The sequence below is a fragment of the Molothrus ater genome, chromosome 11 (assembly GCF_012460135.2).
Source record: "Molothrus ater isolate BHLD 08-10-18 breed brown headed cowbird chromosome 11, BPBGC_Mater_1.1, whole genome shotgun sequence".
NCBI lineage: Eukaryota > Metazoa > Chordata > Aves > Passeriformes > Icteridae > Molothrus > Molothrus ater.
Window position 1 is genome coordinate 4,968,785 of NC_050488.2, and position 20,977 is coordinate 4,989,761.

General features: G+C 43.7%; 1 protein-coding gene across 3 annotated transcripts in view; it reads right to left on the reverse strand.

Moving 5' to 3' along the window:
- The window catches only part of MAPKAPK3 (MAPK activated protein kinase 3), a 47,114-nt gene extending 32,428 nt beyond the window's left edge, over nucleotides 1–14,686 (reverse strand). The window contains exons 1-3 of one of the 3 annotated variants that reach the window (XM_054516087.1): nucleotides 14,222–14,449; nucleotides 13,967–14,026; nucleotides 13,452–13,819 (exon numbers count right to left, since the gene is read on the reverse strand). In XM_054516087.1, the coding sequence (XP_054372062.1) occupies nucleotides 13,452–13,694 (243 nt within the window). In that variant the 5' untranslated portion in view covers nucleotides 13,695–13,819; nucleotides 13,967–14,026; nucleotides 14,222–14,449. Of the gene's footprint in view, nucleotides 1–13,451; nucleotides 13,820–13,966; nucleotides 14,027–14,221; nucleotides 14,450–14,560 lie in introns of those variants that run through there. The other 2 variants (XM_036391244.2, XM_036391245.2) reach the window with 2 other exon arrangements.
- Between the last annotated feature and the right edge of the window lie 6,291 nt (nucleotides 14,687–20,977).

The following is a 20,977-nucleotide window of genomic DNA, read 5'->3' on the forward strand; positions in this document are numbered from 1 at the left end:
GGGAACACTTGGAAACAACGAGGGAAACTTTGGCATATTCTGCTGAATAAGAGCCTCATACATCCAAATTTTTCTAACCTCATTTCTGGCCAATTTCAAGATGTAAAAATACAATCCTGTGTGGATAGACAGGAAGATGTAAATGTTGAAGTTGGAACACAGAGCTCATGGGGACAGAGTTAAATGGAAGAACCTTGGGTTACTGGAGGGTCAGAGGCACAAAGACTGCACAGTTCCATGGAATGGCAGCAGCACCATCTGCTCTGGGACTCCCCTCTCCTATATCCTCGCTTTACACAATGTACAGAAGCCTGAGTATTCCCCAAAATACTTACTGACTTCTACTTTCACAGTCAGTGAGCAAACAAATAGAGCTTCAAAACTGAACTCCCAATTCAATGCAAACTCCAATAGGCTTTTCAGGAAAAAGGCAGGAAGGCATCTAAGATTTTTGGTTTAGTTACTCATCCCACAAGTTAGGGTTTGTTGTATATTGCAGTTTCTAACAAGCCTCTAGTGGGCTACAGTTCCCAGTAATTCATGATTATTTGTTCCCTTTTCTCTAAATAATACAAATTTTGGCTCTCATGTTCTTACACAAAGATATATATGAACAAGAAAAAAGGGCAAACCAATGTATTTTATTTTGAGCTAAGAAGGTCCATGATTTCAGAAAATAAGAAACATGCAAATAATATACCAGATTATATATATACACATACTTATGTTTCTATATAACTAGTAAAAATAAAATAAAATTAGGGGGAAAAGCCTCACTGAATGGGGAGCATATGAACTGTAAAGAAAAGGTAGAGATAATACAGTTCTATCTCACCTCAGAAAAAGTTCAAGTGCAAATTCTGGTTTTATTTTTAAAGCAATTTTACTTTTTCTCTTTTTTGGTGCCTTATTTAAAGAAGTTATGTATTGAAAACACCAAATTTAGTAGTTTGGAAAAAAATCAACAGCAAATTTAATCATACTTGAAAACCACAATTTCTATACATTGACTGCTAAATGAACTTAGAAAAAAGGGAAAAAATGTATAGAGTGATGTCTCACAGATTACTTTCCCCTCATATAATTTTTAATAAAAATTCTGAAGTTTTGGGGTGGAAGCAAAAGTTGACATTTACTGACATTTAGTAGTTAAACTGTAATCCTTCCAGAGAATGAATAGCAGGAAAAGGTGGGGGTGGAAGAGAAGGGAATCAACTTCTGCTCTGATTACACAGAAGAAAAAAGTTAAAAAGCATGGAATAAACTGAATGAAAGCACAAACCCACGAGTATTTGCAGATGAAGTTCTCCCAAACAAGGGGGAGGATGTCAGAGTTCCCAGGAATACTGATTTGGGGCTCCCTGGAAATACTCCCTAGGAAACAGGCAGTCAGCTCTGGACCATTAATGGCCAGCAGTCCCACCAAAATGGGACAGATCACTGCTCCTGGTGTCCCCGTGACCAACACACCCTGACAGCTCCCAGCGTGCACAGGGCTCTATTTGTGTGCTGAGGAAGGTGCTTTATAAATGCAATGAACCCATTTTCTTCAAGTAAACAGAAAATTAGAAAACCCCCACAAGGGACACGACTGCTCTGTGCAGATACAAAGCACCAGTCAAGAATTCTGTATTATGATGCAACAATATGTGCACAGAAATCTAAAGATTGCTACAGTCCACAGGTAGAAGGTATTTCAATGAGTAACTTGCAGATTTAGATTAAATGTGGTATTAAAGTGTAAATTATCTTATTACAGTTAATTTATTTTTTAATTAAAGTTTAAGTATCATTTGAAGGCTGGAACAGACACCTTAATGCAGCCTAATTTCTCAGTAGGGTCACTGCATTAGAAAAGTTCCTCCTATGAATGGTTTCAAGTTAAAAAGTTGAAACTGAGGGAGTTCTATCCTGGTGAGCTCTTTTGCAAAAACATCCAAACCTGTCAGACTTGGGAGCTTTAAAGGATACTGGTCTTCAGAGAAGGTGAGCAGCCCTTGGTAATAAGAAGCAACACAAACCAGAACATTTATACTAATAATATATTAACAGTGTTAATCTCAGCCAAAGAGCATTTAATGCTCTTGTGCACATAAAGGGGGAATGACAAGCAGCACTCTCCTGGTAATCCCCTACACAGCAGGAAGCCAAGGGATGATGGGACACATTCATCTTATTAATTTTTAATATAAAACAGAGCAATGCTCCTTGGTGATGAAGGTGCTGTGTTGTGCACACGAGAAGGGGGTGACCAGTGGTGATAATAACAACACCTCCCCCTAGCAAGCCATTCCTATTTTAACTTGCCCAAATGCAGAGGGAAGATCAAAGTAAAACAACAGAAATTTTCTTTTTGGTCTGCCCAGTCACAGCATCCTCAAGAAGCAGAGATAAATATCTGGAACTTGCATGACTGAGTTAGAAAGCTGTTGTTGAGCTCTCAGTACAGTCACTGCACCCTGAGTGGCCTTAGGTGCTCAAGTTTAGGGTTTACACAAATAAAACCAGAGAACACCAATCTCCTCATGAGCTTCGATGCTTGGGATAGATGGCACAGAAGGGAGAAGATGGCATAGATGGGAGAAGATCCACACTGAGCAGGATCATGGATGTTTTCCCATGCTACCCTCAAGATTTCTGTCCCCCAGCCCTGTCTCACACTGACTGCCCAGGCTCCAGCTTGAGCCATTCTCCTCCTCCAGAACTGCCCTCCTGTGAAAGCTGCTCCCTTCTTGCAGGACAGAGGAAAAATCCTGGTTTGCTTTCAGACCCAAGCAGTCCTACACAGTTATTACCTCACATTGTCAAAAATGAAGACTGCCACAAACAGCAAGAACCATTTAACAATAAATTACTACTGCTGTGTTGGATGTTTCATTGAACCAACACTTGGGAGAACTTTTTCTTATTTTCCCTGGGAAACTTGGCTTTTGTGCACATAACAGCATTCACCCTCCCTCACACCTCCACAACTGATTCAGACAGCAGAGAGGTGGGAAAGACTCAGAACTAATTGCTCTTGTATGAAGTGTTTTATCAATAATTTGTACTGCTGTTTTCTCCTCCTCTGAGTGCAGCAAGAGGTCAGTTTTGGCAGATCTTGAGTGTCTTGTCCCATTTTTCAACAGTAACACACACAGAGTTAGACACTTGCCTGCCCAAGCCAAGGCAGTCACAGCTGTCACAGCAGGGACACCTTGGCAAGCAGGGATTCTGAAATCCAGCTGGAAAGGAAAGTCACCCTCACACTCCCTTCACCTTCACAAGGCCTTTAACAGCAGCATCTCAGCACCAGGAAAAAGTTATTACAGGGCTAAGAAACTGGAGAAAAGTTCTACCTGATACCAACCCACCAGAACTAGGACTGCTTCTAAATTAATTGACCCTTCCCCATGTGCCACTCTCCCTTTGGCAGTCTGCTTCCCTGCACTCTTTGGAGATGCTACTTAGTAGGTTTTCAAACATTAAAAAAAAATAGAAAAATCAACTTTAAACCCTACCAACCATACATGACAAACCTGGAAAACCACCTAATTCCAGTACACAAGACAGCTATACAGGTATTGTGCCCTTGGTAAGCATGACTTACATCCCTTGAGCTCTGATGCAAAGCCAGATACTTGCTAAGAAACTGAAATGAAGAATACGAATACAACCAGCTACCAAAGTAGTTTGCAATTCTATTCCCAGTTCCAGATACAATGCTTAGCCTTTAAAAGCCAATAGCAGACATGCAAAAATTGAATTTAAACCTGCATTGAGGTGCATGATTTCATCATATATTTAAGCCAGTTTAAAGTATTAACTACCCATGTCTGAAGTTTCAGCGTTTGGTTTTAACTGTCTTTAGCAGTTGGGTTTTAGCCTAATTCATATTAAATGTGCAAATAAGAAGCAGAATGTGCCTGAAAAGAACTTTCAATAATATTACATTGTTTTTATTTCCACAGGCCAAGTCTCATAAAGCACCTTCCTCCCTGCCCTTCAGAAGAAGGCAGAAAAAAAGGATCTAAATATGAATAGCTGTTGTAAAAAACCTATTTCACCTTATGCTTACACCTAAGTTTGGACAAGTACAAGTTGCCCAGGAAAATACACCCTTAACATGAAATTATTGTGCAAGGGATGGACATTACCCCGAGGCACAGCCACCAGCAGAGCTGAGGCCACAGCTCCATTTGCCTCTCCTTAGACAGGAGGATATTGTACCCCTGAAGCAGCAGTACATTTAACACAAGAGAAACAATAATATGCCTTCTGAAGCTCGAAGTTTCATTATTTATCCTGACAGTTTTATGTTTATCAGTTGTAACAACAGGATCTGGAAGATCACAGCTAAATTTGTACAGTATATTAAAACTACAGGGGGTTTCTTCACATTTGAAATGCTCAGAGAAGCTCTGTTTTCTTTCAAGCTCTCCATAGCATCACAACCTCTCAGCTCCTGAGGCAATGAATTTCACAGGTTAACTGTGTTTTAGAAATTCCTTTTAAATAATGTAATATTCCAAGGTCAATAGCAGCAAGGCTCAGTTCCCACCCTAAGAAATGGGTGCCTTGGAAAACCCAACCAAGCAGGTTTAATTGGAGCAGGTTTCACATTATTGGGCAAGGTGAAAGGATTGACAACTTTTCATGTTATCATTCACACACAGACATTGAACATGGGTCAGAAAGAATTGTGCTCTGCTCCCCTTTATCACAGACTTACTGCTACAGGGTTTGTATGTATGCAAAAGCCCTATTTGTCCACAGGAAAACTCCTTAAAAAGCAGAGGACACAGCAGCGCCCTTACAACAGAGGCTTGAAAGAACAGGAAGCTTCAAAGCCTCGAGGAACCACCAAGCCCCATCTACCTCCCAAGTGTCAAATTTTGACTGTAAATTGATTGGAAAGGGAAGAGTAGAACAAAATGAAAGGCTTTTACTCTTCACCAAGACAATGGGGACGTTGTGCTGTAGCGTGGCTGCAGCAAGGCCGGTACCGCGGCACCGCAGCTGAGCCAGAAAATGCAGCGCCCTCCCCTCCCTACCTTGGATCTCTGACATCTTTGGTGCTAACAACTCGTTGCTGTGGAAACCAGACTGCCTCTGACAAAGCCACATTGACTAAAAGCAACATGTGGGAAAATGCAATAAGGCCCTGAGAGAAATTAATCTCTTACACGAAAAATAAATATAATTTTGGTTAAAAATTAAGCAAGTAAAGGGGAGTATTTCTCAGAGTTAGAACAACAGGCAAGGATGACACTGGCAAATGCCAGGCCTTGTGGCACTGGAAAGGGATTTTAAGGACATTTAATTTCTGAAATATATGGCAAATTCAGGGCTAAGGAGTACACAGGAGTCCAACACAGAACACAGGTGTGTGAGGCAGCTGCTCCCTATCCAGTTTTAAACTGCTCTCCTTTGAAAACAAAACTCCACCCAGCCCCACCCCACAGTACAACAGAAGGCAAGGCTCGCACAAAGCAGCACTGAAGGGCTTTCACAAGGCCCAGGCTGACTCACACCTGGGCAAAACACCCAGCCAAAACCTCAGCACAACCCAGGCCTGGCCAGAGATCATGAGTGCTCCACGCCCTGCCATTCCAAACCATTTATATATCTCAGAAATGCCATCCAAAAAACCCATAAACAATCAATTTTTTTTTTCTGATTTCTCCCCTTGCAACAGTCTCAATAAATCTGTCCTCAGCCTTTGTTGACTCAGATCCCAGGAGCTGCTTTAGGCCCTGTTACTTGGAATGCCAGCATCCTTAAGAGTATTCAAGAAAAAAAAAAATCCTGGGAAAAAACCCATGGACAAGAGCCAGAGTTTGAACTGGCAAGACTTAAGATCTGTGCACAGTGCAACTTTAATAAGACTGGCTCCTTATCCAGATCATCTGAAATTACTCATAAAGATGGCGCACTCAGAGTGATTTGTTTGGGTTTTGGGGGTTTTTAAAACAAATTCAGCTAGCAAATTTCTCTGGAAGAAAAGTTAACTTTTATACAAATCTAATATTTGAGTTTTTTCTTAATACAGGCCATGAAAGCTCCAGTGCAAAGTGCCAGGTATCACAAAGATTCAGGAACTGGGAGGCCACTCATGATTTACATGCTGAGCAAGAATCCTCTCCCCTTCAGTGCCGAGGTATTAAAATGCTGCAGCGTTACAGCTTAATCCCATTTACGGAGCTTTGAATCATCTTAAGCACTTAGGAAGTCTGTGTAAAATACCACAATCCCTGCAGTTTATACACCCTAATCCAGACAGACCACACCAGCAGCTTCCACTGCTGCTGATGGAAAGAAGTTCTCACGGTTTCCCATTAGTTAAGCAGGGCATCTACTGTCCAGCTCCAGCACTGGCCACATCCCTTCCCATCACTGTCACTGTGTCCTCAGAGAGGACAAGAGTGGCAAGAGCCACGTGGACTGCACACAACTCTGCAGGGCCAAAAGACATCAAACACATAAAGCTCTGCACACTAATAATGGTGCTAATAGAATATTACACACCATCCTAAAGTCTGCTGTTCTAAAAACACATTTATCATGGAAAACCGAAACAGGGAAACATTCAGGTCATATGAGAAATGGGAACTTCTTCAGGGTCAAGCAAAGATCAACTGCAAAAATATTTAGGGATGCAAAATGCTACATGATGGTGTAAATAAATCAAAGATTGTATCACTTTTTAAAAGAAAAAAATAAATCACTGTATACAATGAAGGGATTAAAACAGAACAGTCTTCATAGGCAAGATACTAATCCACTAACTTCCTCAAATTTGCATTGGCTCCTGCTCCCAATAACAGTGACACCTCCTTTCTCTGTGCTTCCCATGAATTTATCACAGCATGAACATAATCTCTGCTTTCTGCTGAAACTGAACTGGCACAAAAGACAACAAGAAGCCATTCATTCTCAGGCCAGGCCACTCTTAACACAGGGTGCTACCACAGACAGAGGAAAATACACTAAGGAAAAAGGGATTCGTGTGAGCATTGACATTCAGGTATGCACCTGATTCTTCCCAAATGTTATCAGGTCTTTCCAATCTGGGAATCTCTCTACATGACCATAAGTAAATACACCTGAAGTACACTTGTGTTGTAAATTAAATTGAAAATTCTTGCATCTTGCTCCTTTACACTTAAGCTGATTTACAAAATCCAGTTACCTGTAACGAGACTCCCACTAGCACAAATCAGCGAGGTTTCCTTTGGTTAAATGGCACAGGAGGATTTATACTCTAAAGCGAGGAGGGGCAGACAGAGAAGAGCCTTCTAGTCCGAGGAGGGTGTCAGGCGATCAGCGGTGTCTGGCCGAGGCACACACGTGCTCCCAGCACCTTCCCGCAGCTGAGTAAGACACTTATCTGGAGCTTTATCAGGCCTTTGAACCTGGCAAGGCGGGGAACACGCCTTGATCTTCCCCAGCTTTGTTGCCGTGCAAGTCAGGCTATAACGTGTGCCAGCTTGCTGAGAGACTGGGGGAGAACAGAGAAAGTGCAAAGTAGCATCAACATAGCTTTGCTTTTTCAAGATGACTTAATGGTTTATAGCATTTGGCTGTTTCTGCTTCTTAGGCTTAATTAATTGCCATTGAATAACATAAATTTATTACATATGGTTCCATTATTTCAGACTGAGCCCATCTTTTTATTTTTTAAATTATTTGCTATATTTCAAATAAAGAGCAGACCAGTCAAGAATGTCAGATGTTCAAAGTAAGTGGATAAGTCCTCATTTTTTAAAAATTAACTAGTCCAACTAACACTTTGAAAGGTGCCAGTCTGGCCCCAATAAGTACAAAGTGCTCAAAGACTCTGGTCTTGAATGACTCACTGGTTTAAAAACAATTCTTGTAGCAGTAGAAACGACCCACTTTTTAATCGACTGGAAGTTATTTTAGGTATTTTATGCATATTTACATAATAGTCACCAAGATTGGCACTGAAGGATAAAATTCAAGGACCAGTCTGATGCTATCCATATTTTAGGCACTCCTCTGTAGACAGGGCTGCCATTTCACTAGAACTCTTCTGAACTCCTATTCATTCTATGCTGTATCCAGCTTTGATCTACAGCACAGCTCCCAGACTTTGTTACTCAGACCAAGCTGTGTTACTGACACTGAATTCACTGTAGCATGAGATAAACCAGCATAAACCCTCTGCAGGAAGCATGGTAGGTAAGAGAGAACTACAGAATACTAAACTAGAAAGTGCTGATTTCCTCCAGAAACACACAATCATTCCAGAAGAGCTGCTTCGCCCTGGGTAAAGCCTGTTACACTTGGTTCCCCGAACTGTCATCACAGTTCTAAGCTTAGCACACCATTCTTCTTCCTTATGCCAAAAATGCTGAAATGTTTCATTCCTAATCTGGCATAATTCTCTTCTAAAAATGCAATCTGCAGCATCTCAGAAGATTGGTAACATTTCCTATTCCACAAGCAATCATCAGCCAAAAATAACCTTCACTTTCACTGTGTGCAGTGCTTTCTCCACTGCTGCATCATTTTCTTTGGTCATCATCTTCCTTCAGGCAGCAAGCAGGGGATTTTACAAGCACCAGCTATTTAGATAATTTGCAAAACAAATACTTTGGACTGTACAGTCTCCTGTTTGTGAGCAATCATGACCTAGCTTCAGGGTAAACTAACTGGAAACAGATTATCCCAATAATAGCTTTTGCAGAACTATTTAACGTAATCAGAAACATTAAAATTGAGTGGGAGACACAAGCATAGCTCAAGACTAAATGAAACTGAGGCAGAATGCCTGTCTGTCCACAGCAACTCACCTATGGAAAGCAGAACAACATTCTCTAGATAGTCCTATGTGCAGGTCCCAAGAATAATTTTGGGAAGGACTTACTTTGCAAATTTTTTTTCTCTATTACCTGTTTTATTTCCTTCTGAGAAGAAAGTTATGCTAACACTCTTATGCATAGCAGCAGAGACTCCTACTCTACAATTATCATTTCTATCGTTCACTAAATGTTCTTCAAACCTAAAAGGCAAGGAGGGTGTTCAATTTTGTGTTTGCTTTTTGCTTTATTTAACATTTGGGCTATGCCTATTTGTCTTCAAACCAGCAAGTTACAGTCACTTTTCTGCTGGCACTCAGCAGCACAACACATTTTCCATGAGGCAGGGGATGCCTTAACTCACTTTTTATTCCAGAGGATAAGGTCTGTGTGTAGATGTGGTACTTGGGGACATGGTTCAGTGATGGGCTTGGAAGTGCTGGGTTAATGGTTGGACTTGATCTTTAAGGCTTTTGCCCAACCTAAACAATTCCATAAAGCAGCAGGTCCATTCATACACCCTCCACCTGAGCCTGGAAGCGTGGGGTGGCTGGAGGATCTGCAGTACACAGGGCATGTGCCCAGTGCTCAGGGGAGAAGCATTTTACCACTGCTACTCAGGAGTTACCCATCCCCAAAGTGCCAATGCACCCATAACCAAGGTACTCAGCTTTCCTGAAGTTCCAAGGGTCTTTGTTTTGTGGCTATGCCTGAATTGTCCTCCATTTTCTTCTGGAAAGAAGCACCATCTGTTTAGTGAAGATAAATAGTATGGCAATGATGTCTAACACTGCTTTTATATCCTGAAACATCCACCAAAATCCTGAAGGTGCAGATGCAGAGAAGCCCCAATACCCTGCAGGAGGCTCTCTACCTCTCTGTTCTCTCTATTCTTATTATTTCTTAATTCCAGCTCTGAGCCCTTCCTGCCATCTTCCACAAAAATAAAGGAGACCATCAAATACATTGAAGTATTATTCTGACACCACTTAGCAGGAATTTGTGCCAAAAAAGAAATGAGGCAGAAGGAAAGAAAGAACATGGAGCTTTAGGTTGGGGTTTTTTTCATGGAAGGCAAGTCCCAGGATTCCACACTTATCCTCACAGGTAACCAGCTATTTTGGTTTCCTCCTCTCCCTAAAAAGGGTGAGGAATGCAAACACCAGCAGAGAACACTGGGCCAGATGTCAGTGTTACAGAAGTGGAGGTTAAACTTGCCCTAAAGCCCCAAAAGGTAAAGTGAACAGAAGGGGGCAGGCCGGCAGAGAGGAGATAAAAATAGAAGAGTGACTAGACTTCACTTGACAGCTATTTCTGGATCAACTATGGAAAGAGATCTGAGAAGCTTTTCTATTTGTAATGGAGGCAGAGACTAAAACATAGCTGCCTTCTAGAAGGCCACAGTCCTGCACAGCAGTTTTGTTTATGCTTCTACTTTTCGAAATCCTCGTGTTCTCACTATTTGGAAACAGTGCTGTTCAGCCAAAATGTCATTATGTGTCTAAGTGAGAAACCAGATGAGATTTTCTGGAGCAGGACAGCAATGCCTGTGGCATTTCAATTCAACAGAAACAAAGCTGACAGCACGCTGTAAACTGGGCAGCGAATCACAATGCCAAGCCGAGTAAACTAAGCCACACAGTATTTTAGGAAAATAACCAAAAGCCTGCAGTATCTCCAAAAGGATGTCTTGTGTTTTCCCACTCCAAAATGATTAATGAAATTCTAACCTGTTCCAATTATGGATACAGACTAACAACAACAACAACAGGGGCCTTCCAATTACAGAATGGAGTGTTTGACTGATGTATGGCTCTGGGAATGAATATTTTTTCCTGTTCAAGCCCTTTCCTCTTGAGTACCTCTGCTAGAATTCCTTTCATTGAGTAATTTCTATCCAGACCCTGGCTGTGCTGGCTCTGTTCCCATTTAAAAGAAAACCTGCAGGCAGAAAGCAGTGTGATCTGCCCAGTCAGGAGCTGCTTTAATGGGCAAGTTTGATGTGAAGGGGGACAGCCTATTACACTTTATCTTCAGCAGCAGGAGTGATGTTCTTCCTTTCCCAGGAGCAGGTTACAGCAAGCACTCTCATGCCTGAAGTATTTGTCCACAAATATACATAAATCTCAATGGATATGTGCAAGCAACCTCAAGAAAAAAATCCATCCAGCATCCCTTTTTTTCATGTTCAACTTGCAACTCAGTCTTTCCATTTCTCTTTCCCTGTCATACCAGTTGGGTTTGCTCTGTAACAGCTTCATCAGTCTCCACTTTCTATTCCTGTAAGTGAATGATAACCCTGCCATCACACCTGAGAAGAACAAGCAGTGGCAAGGCCCTGTTGTCCCTACACAGAGAATTCTGCTGTGAAGCTGTTTCTGAATATTTTTTCCTAAGCTTCTTGTCCCTTTTACATAACTGCTTTGACTGGATGATTTGCTCTGAACTGTCATCTGGAGCAGGTTTGGGACTTGTGTGGCCCAGTTCAGGTTTCACAAGAAACAAAGGAAAAACTTCCTATGAATATTTTCATCCTTGCAAATATCTTCAGGGCTGGGAAAAGATGTTTCTATTCTTGCAAATTAACCAAGCAGAGTTTTTATCCCTCCTTGTTGGCTAATCTTCTCACTAGACCATCTTTGCAGAGAGCTGTGGATTCTCTCTGGGCTGCTGGCAGTTTTACTTAATTGCATGTTTAACTTTTTATTCAGCACTTAAACCCATAATGATGAGAAATGCACACATGCAAGCAGCAAACTATTATCTGCCATTCAAACTCCCTAGAGAACTTATAAACATCTTAATATTGCTGCCATACTTCTGTCCTGTTCAGAAGAAAAGTGCACACATTACACAGCTGGATGGGAAACAGGATGACAAACACATTTACAGGGTAAGGTCAGTGATCCATCAGCTATTGCTGACCTGTAATGACTGGGGAAGTGGAACTTTGGTCCTTAATATATATTAAAAGTTCTGAAAAAATCAGCCAACTCAATCAGTGCTAAACACAAACAGGTATTAGAGACTCCACCAATAGGTTCCTCCAACCCATCAAGCAGAATACATTCTATCAGGGCACAGCAATTCCCATTCTCTTCTCCCTCTCCCCAGCTCTGAGGGCTAAAATAAAAAAATAGTTTCCAGATGCTAATATACGTTTTCTACTTCATTCCAGAACTACAAAATTTGCTCTGGAACATACTTGTTGCTACTGGATTGCCTTCTGGAAAGGCAACTTCTGTTTTAAAATGCTTCCAGCCCTTATGACTGCAAACCCTTTGAAGTGTGAATGATCTCTAACCAGCAACAAAGCCACTGAACTCTTCAGAAGCAGCAGATCAGCTTCAGCATTCACTATTATGACAGTATGCTAACTTTAGAGATTAATGTTGGTAGCACTGCAGAAGGACCTGATTAATGGATCATCTCAGAGATGCAAAGATGTGACTCTCCCCATGGCAGGTGCAAAACCCCAGTACCTGCAGTCTGTTGTCAAAACCTCCAGTTTCCTATGATAAACTTCTGTCAGTGAGCTACGTGAAGCTAATACAAAAGAGTGTGACAAACTACATCAGAGTGTTGGAAACACGTGAATTAATCAGCAAATTATTGTATTATAAGCTTTTCTAGCTCCTCTATTAAATTATTTTTCCAGTACTCCAAGCTGCCAGGTATTTCCAGGCTTCTCTATCACAATGCAAAGGCTTTGGTGGGGACAGCAGCTCTGTTTGCTAGAGACCATCTCCAGGCCTTGGCAGAGCCTCCAGCTGACTCCTGGCAGATCCACTCTGCTCCCAGCACACATGGAGTGTGAATAGGGAAAGGAAGGATACCTGAGAGCTTCCTGGACCCACCAGATTAACACCAGCAAGGAATCTGTAACACCTATAAGTAGCTCTCATGACAATTACTTCAGCTGCTTTTAATCTTCTGGTACTGAACCATCCTGGTTCTCATTTAGGCTGCTTTTTTCCCAATAATGTGGTTTAAGAGCACCAAGGAAATTTTCAAGTTTAAAAGCTGCAGAACAAAAGGCAAGTAAGCTTCATGCTCTCCAATGAATGGCTATTGCTCCATTAATTTAAGTGGTACTTAGCACCATAAATATCTACTAAACTCACTTGCCATACTGGTGCTTTCCCAGGAAATATCCTTTGGTAAAGTGATCACAAAAATAAAGGAGGAAAATAAATGAACAACTAGAAATGCTCCTTAAGAAAAATCTTCATACAGAGGAAAGACTGAAGATCAATGAACATTTAAGTATTTCACAGCTTAGGCCTATTCACTGCACAAGACCCAAAATAGTTTCCTTTGTGAGTATTGCATAATATGTTCATTCAAAATCTAACAAGTTTTCTCCAAGAACACACCAAGACACGGTTCTCTCCCCCGCTTTCTTGTCTTTTAAATATGAACACGAGAATTTCACAGCTGATAACATTATTCTGAAAACTACACAGAATATTCTGGAAAACGCTCAAGCTGGGACTCCAGTGTTGTGATAGCAAATGTTTCCACATATTCAGATTCTTCACGCATCACTCTTTGAGAAAGGTAAGCACAGAACAAGTAGCTTTTACAGGGAATGAACTTTGGCCTCCAAACCATAAATAAGGAAAAAAAAAGACAAAACACACCTACCTTCAAAGCACATTTCTGGCCTGTCTGCTTGTTGAAACACTCCAGTACTTTGCCATTGATTCCTAACCCTAGCACACGTTTGGAGAGTTTGTAGTCGTCTGTAACTGCATGTTTTTTTATCTCTAGTTTGACATGGGCTGTTCCCCCAGGTAAGGATTTCACGCTGCTCTTGCTCTCCACACTGCTCTTGCTCTCCACGTGACTCTCTGCCTGGGATTCCTGTTCACCTTCACTTTGTTCCATATCAGGGAAGAGTCTGGGATGACAGAGATACCCCACAGGAATCTGTCGGGTATCTTCAGCAGAGCCCTTTCTCTTAAGCAATCAAACCCAGTGCTTCAAGCAGTCCATTTGCTCGCCATTTAGTCCTGAGTAGAAATGTAAACAAGTGTTAGTAATTGATATCAACTAACTATTGTCCCACCTGACGGCTTTTCTCTTAACAAGATGACCAGGTGCCAGAGAGAACAGAAGTGAAGGGTCACCTCAGGAAAGCACACTTGAGCTTTACAGACCTGTCACCCCACTTCCAGTACACACAGCTCTCAGTCTCCAGGTATAAATCACCGCTTTTACTGCAACAAAAAGTAACTGAGTAACTACTGGGTCTTGGAGTAACACCACAGCTAAGGTCTGTACAACAGAACAGAGCTTGGAGCTCACAAACCCTCATCAACCACTTGTTGCCTCAATGTTTTATATAGAAATCCTCACAATGCTCCCCTGCCTCATCCCGACACTCCCAAATTGCGCAAGAGAGCCACGAATACCTGGACTGAACCCCAGAGTGGCACTGCCTGGGCAGGCACCGAACCCTGGGACCCCATGCTAGGGGCAGGGACCACCAAACCTCCCAAGAACTGCAGTCCGTGGAGATGCCATGGCGTGGCTCCCAAAGCCGGGAGGGTCCCGCTGGGGACCTGAGGGGGATCCCCGGGGCGGGTGCCGGTGCCAGCAGCGCCGTTACCACCAGCAGAGGGGCCGCTTGCTCAGCCCCCCGCGCTGAGGCGGCGGCGGAGGGCGGGAAGGCCCTGAGGCGAAGCCGGGAGAGCGGGGGGCGGCGGCGGCGGGAGCCGGGCGGGGGCAGCTCCACGCCGGAGCTCCATTACCTGCCTGTGGCGGCGCGGCCCCAGTCGAGGCTTCCCGGAGCGGCTCGGGGAAGGCGGGCTCTGCCTGGGTCCGCCCCGCCGCCCCGGGCAGGTGCGCGCCGCCTTCCCGCCCCGAGCCGCGCCGGGCTGCCGGCGGCGGGACCGGCCCGAGCCTCGACAAGCGGCCCGGACTGGGCCGGGCCCGAGCGGGGAGCGGGAGCTGCCTCGTGTTCAGGTTCCACTGCTCGGGCTCCCCTGAACAACCCTGGCGGGGAACAACCCCCGCGGTGGTTTTAAGGTGATCTAGGGCGGTGATTTAACGCACGATATTAATTTATTGGGGTAAACGGCCCTGATAGAGGGGGGAAATGAGGCTGCAGCGGCGGCAGCTCCGGGCTGGTACCGCAGCGCGCCCGCGCGGTGGCACCGCCGGCCCTTCCCCCGATGGCTCCTCGGGGAGGGGGAGAATGGCCACGTTCGCTCCGAACCCTGGGTTAAACAGGCTGCTACAAGGACACGCGATAGCAGGCAGTGATCCTTCAGGCGCTTGGCTATCGAAAGGGTGCTCTCACTTAATGCAGTCACTAAACGCGACCAAAGACGCGGTCAGTGTTTCTCGGCACTTTCAGATGCATAGTCAGGATACTAAAAGAGATGGTTCCCACAGCAACTGTCGCTCATCACTGGTGCACAGAGTGTGGTTCCAGGGATGTGAAATGCTGAGCTTTTTTCCCTACATGTGAAGATGAGTCATGCATCGAAATGGAGCTGTATTCGTATCACTGGAAGGAGCTTAAAGTTCACATGCTTTACAAGTTAAAAATACATTTGTCATTTTATGTAACATAATAGCATCTGGAGTTCTAGCAGATAGGAAAATAATTAAAAGGGCTAATGAGCCCTTTCCCCAAGGAATAAAAAGTAGTTCAAGTTAGCAGGATGCAGATCTGCAGTACATCACCATGTGATGTGATGCTACAGCTATTCTGCCTCAGGTTTCCCTTCCAGGCTTTCAGCACTTCAGCTGCTGGAGGGCCTGGCCCCCTGATTCAGTTCACTTATTCTGGGCTAATCAAATCCCTGAGGAAAACAGCTATTTCCAATCTTTTCAGGTTTAGCTGTCAGCCGTCTTAGTCTGCATCACCTCCCACTGCAGTAGTCTCAGAGAAATGTGTCTGTAACTGTGAGCTCCCAGGTTGCAAACCTTCAATAACATGATTCTGTGGTCACCCGCTTGCTCTGATTTTCCTTCCCATGCCTTCTCCCTGTCTCTGCTTTTCTGTTTGTCCTGGATGGTAACTTCCTCCTCTTTGCAACAGGTAACTATTAGTTCTCTTCTCTCCACTCAGTCACTGGGGGCCAGACCCTTCAGAAAACTCCTAAATCTCTCCACTCTCTTCTGCATTTTTTCTTTTGAAAACCATACTTGCTCACACCTATCTGTAGCTCCCATTCCTGGCCCTGCTTTGGATCTTTCCATGTAACTCTCACCCAAAACCCCACAGCTGCCCAAAGCAGGCAGGAGTTACACTGACTAGCACATTGAAGCTGGTAGAAGGCGATTTATGGCTCTATTCTAAGAAATATTAAATGTAAAAATTCCAAGCAGATGTCTACTGAAGGGGTTGCTATTTTCTACAGTGTGTCAGAAGTAAGGAATTTCATTAAAAAACTATGACTCTAACTATTACAAGAATGAGTTTCTAAAAAAATAAGCTGAGCATGGAAAGCAAGGAGGAAAGATGAAGGAATGAGACAGGATGTGTGAAATTAGTTGGTTCTACATGTTTCAGTTATGAACCATCTCCTGATGAGAAGAGTTAAACTGGGACAATACAAACCACGTTTTTGAAGTCAGAGGAGTATCTCACTGGATGAAAAGCTTGTTTGGGTTCACCACCTGATGTTGCCTGGATATGCTCTTGGCAAAGCTCATCATTTTACCAGCAACCAGTAGTAAGTTTAAACAGGGCAAAACACCTAAAAATCCAATGTGAATCATGTTTAATAAGGCCTTACTTCAACCCTCTGCTCATTTCAACCACCATAAACTCCTAAAAAGCCTTTCTAGCATCAGCCCAAGTATCAGACAGCCTCACTCTACACAAGGATGACCCCAAAATAAAAAGCAGCTCCTGAAGCCTCTCTTGGTGCTCATGGCAGGTGGAGATCCATTAGCATCCTCTGGAGATGCTGATGGAGAATACACTGACAGGCCCACTGCAGCTCCTTGAGCCAGGGGATGTTTTTCACTCAAACAGATGTTTTTATTTATTTATTTATTTATGTTTGCTTTTTGAAGTTAAAAAACCCCTAAAACAGTACTATTAAGGGCTAAGAGCCCACTACAGCAAAAGTTCTTTCATCTTCACAAAAATCCTCCACACTGTAAATTAAACATTAATCCTACTTTTACCAGAAGTCCCCAACAGCAACAACACAGAGCAACTTAAATTTCAAAAGAGAATTTGGTGTAGCTCAGTTATGCTTGCTTTGTCCCAAAATAAAACACAGCTTATAGAAGCAAACAGCAAATATTAAGGTCCTCTTCTTTCAATAAGCTTAGGGGCAGCAACCCCTTTCCTCTAACCAGTGTCTTAACCTGTTGAAGCCTTTTATTTTAGCCAGCACACAGTCTGGATATGCTCTCCCTGATTTTATAATGTCTTCAATATCACAGATACCTGTTTTACAGACAGACAGCACCACTCTGTTTAAACAGAGAAGGTTAATTTTGGTTATTTCACTGGGTATTTTCACTGCCTCTTTATTAGGCTGTAGCAATTCAATAGCTGGGATCAAAGACATTTCAGACTTTCAAATGTCTCATTTCCTAATAAAAATGAAAGGAACTGAATTTGCTGTCATCTGGAGAGCTAGGAAAGCTGATGTCATCAAATGTTCTCTGAGGGGTGGCAGATCTTCAGGAGTGATACCTCAATGATACAGGGATCTCGGGTTCCTTATATACAAAAGTGATTTGCTTGGTGGTGCCCTTTGATAGCAATGTCTCATGGAAACAGCTGTGATAAAGGAATTATCAGCTGAAAACTAATGACTTGTTTTTCTGAAACTTTGCTTTGTCTGAGTAACAGCTCTCTCTTTTTTTCTGCTGTTTTGAGAAATCCACACTCACGGGATGCATTATACAGATGTCACCAAAGAGAAAATCCTCTGTACTGTCAGGTTGAAGTGAGGACACGGCTTTGTCTGGTTGGGCGGTTGCAACAACCTTATTAAATCCCCCAGGAAGTTCTTCAGAAACTGCATCTGTGATATTAAAAGAAAGAAAGGGCAGCTCTACAGAGTACCATTTTGATATGAAGGAGAACAAAAGCAACCTCTTGTAGGATCTTTAGTTTAGACTGTCATGTACACAGTGGTCGGAAACACAAATTATATGTATGTTTTTTCGCCTGTCTTTTGGCTCTGCTCTGGAGGTGTCTGTCTCAGACTTATCAAAAAGGCATGAAAAAAAAAACAGACTCAAAAAGCTCATCAGCAAACAGCCTGGCTCTTTTCTCTCCTGGCTGACACAAAACCAGGTTTATAAAGCTCTTTCATAGGCGATAATCTTTACTGATGATTTGTTGCTAGAACAACTTCTCTTTCAGTCTCAGCACCCTCTGTCCATGTGTCCATGGGATTATAGCATGGTTTCCAGGAGGAATTAAAATTCTGGCTATGAAGCAGCTTCTAGTTAAGAAAACATAAGTTTCAAGAACACCACTCTTACCATCTGGAGAGCCTGTCCTGATACCTAACTTTGTTCCTCAAGATTAATTCCTCCGTGTTAGCACATAGCAGGTATTTTCCTATAGAAATACAGACGAAGATAGAAAAGCTGCTTTTTTATGCCTGGCTTCAGACACCCTATTACAGGTATCTTGTCTTGGTCATTGAGAAGGTTTTGGGAGGTTCCATCTATATTCCTCCAAAGTTTATTGATGGGGGAGTCAGAGAGATGCCAGCTGGACATTTCCCTTTCAGCAGATATGAAATTTTTTTCACAGAAGAATCATAAATCAAAAGCCTAAAAAACCTTCTAATCTGTCTACAGGAGATGGTGCTTCATTTTATGCTGCAGTGGAGCAGAAGAAATTAATCTCTTTCACTGAAACATCCTGCAACTAATGGGTATGACAGCATTACCTGGTAGTCCTGGGGTGGCCTTCCAGATCACTCAGGAATACAATTTTTGCAGCATTCGAATCAAGCAGCAAAAGTCCTAATAGATGCCACACTGCCATCACCTTCTATGTCACCATGTGCCACAAGTCTCAGGACAACGAATATGCTGAGATCCTTCTAATAACCCAGGGTATTTTTTCACAGCTTGAAATAAAAGCCATTCCTTTCTGCACATCCTACTTCTCATGAAGCCAGCTCAGATGTCCCTGTATCCACCGCACAGCTCACCCACACCCTGGAGACTCCTCCATTGTTACTCACCAGGTTGGGAAATCAAAACCACAACATTAAGTGCACCACCTGTTGTTGATTACAGGAATTGTTGTGTCCTACTCGAATAACGAGCCCAAGCCCCTCTAAAGAAGGAACAGCTGCTTGGTATTGGTAACGTTGGGTCACTCAGTGGGGTTTGTTATACTACAGCTCAGGGTAAGGGCCAGGCAGTAACCAAAGGGGTGACTTTCAGTCTTTCAAGCTACTGGTGAAGGTAAACCAAGTCCCCAGGCACAAAGACCCCTCTCAAGAGTTACGATTCTGGATGTCACTTTTCATTTTCACCAACTCTACAAGATCACAGGAATGTCCAAACGCCCAGAAGTCGTGTAACAGCCGCAGTGGGAAGGGGCTCTGGCCACCGGTTTTCCCGAGCACACATTTAGCAGCAGATGGTGCTGTTGTGTCAGTGAACTTTCCTGAGGGACTTACTGCCTCGCTGTTTCTGAATTTTCTTCCCTGGCTTATTGCGAGCTTTGAGCTTTCTTTGACACCTTTCATAACTAAAGCCTAGCATTCAATTATATGACTCAACAAGATTTCTTGCTACTTCCTCTGTAATGTCCTTATTTTTCAAGACAGTACTCTGGAAAGCCATTTATATGAATATAAACTGGGTTTAAACAACTAATTTGTGTGAACGGCAGCACTTTATATTGACTGTGCAGGGCCTGGGACACTGGCACATCGGGCACACTGTGCTGTTCCCCTCTCGGGGCATTGCCCTCTGCCCGAGGAGTGCCAATGAGCACAACGTTCACGTCGAGTGATGAAGCACTGCTGAGTGCTCGTGAGTTCAAACCGATCACAGATTTCTTAGATAAAACAGCCCAGGCATTGGCCTGAATATTTTTTTGAGGTGGTCCCCTAAAGAAGTTTTCAATAGAAATGCAACTCCTTTCATTGATGCTCACACCCATCAGCTACTTGGAGACAATGCTCGTCTCTCCGGGTCCAGCAGGACCATGAGCAGAGCGGCTCGGGTCCGGTGACTGCGGCTGGAAAACCAGTGCGGGAGAGCGGGACGGCTACTGGGAGCACTGGGCAGCGCAGCCCCCGCTTCTGCGGGGATGTTCCTCTGCACAGCACTGAGCGTGCCTTCTCTGCGCCCGAGAGCCAAATGGCTGCTCAGCCCCCAGCACAGAGCCTGCACTAAAAGCCTCCTCCAGGCGAGGGTCGCTAGATGGAGCCCAATTCTAAGTGAAAAAACCATGCAGACATCTCCTCAATGCCGGAGCCGGGCTGCAGCGCTCCTACCGCCACACCAGGCTGGGATCTCAGCGTCCCCCCCGAGGCTGACGACGAATTAAATACCTTCTGATGTGCAGGTTCACTGTGGTTTGCCGGAGATGAGAGCTACTCCCACCTCTGTAGTCTAGATCTGTTGAAATCCATCGTGCTGCTGCACCACTGACAGAAGGTTTAAACAAGCTCGGATTTAGATGTTGAAGGGGCACAGGCACGCAGGTGTCCTCTGCAAGCCTGAGCCAGGGCTACGAAGGGCCCTCCGAATGATCGTCTGGATGTTGTGCTTGCTGTGCTCAGGAGAGGTGAGGACTGAAATTCCTCTGCCAGGCCCCCGCTTACCCTGCAAATTTACACACATTCAGAGGAAGAGTGAGCTGAAGTCTGTCAGGCTCAGAAGCAAACTGGTCAAGGAGTGCCTGCAGGCTGACATTCCCACCCCTTTGAGATGGCCCTTAGAGTACTTAGACAGATGGACAGATAGGATACTTAGATAGCCCTCAGCACCCCTCTCTTCGCATAGCTGGGTATTATTAGCAGCACTCATTACTGCACTGCCCCTGGTTCAGGACAGAAAACGGATGGAAATGTGCAGGAAGCTGAGGAGCTGCCAGATGAAACTGTAGGGATTGAAAGCCTGAGTCAGGAGCCGAACACAGCTTGCCTCCTCTCAGGCTCATTCCCAGGAAGGAAACCACCCTTCTAATCTCACCCTTATCAGCATCCTGC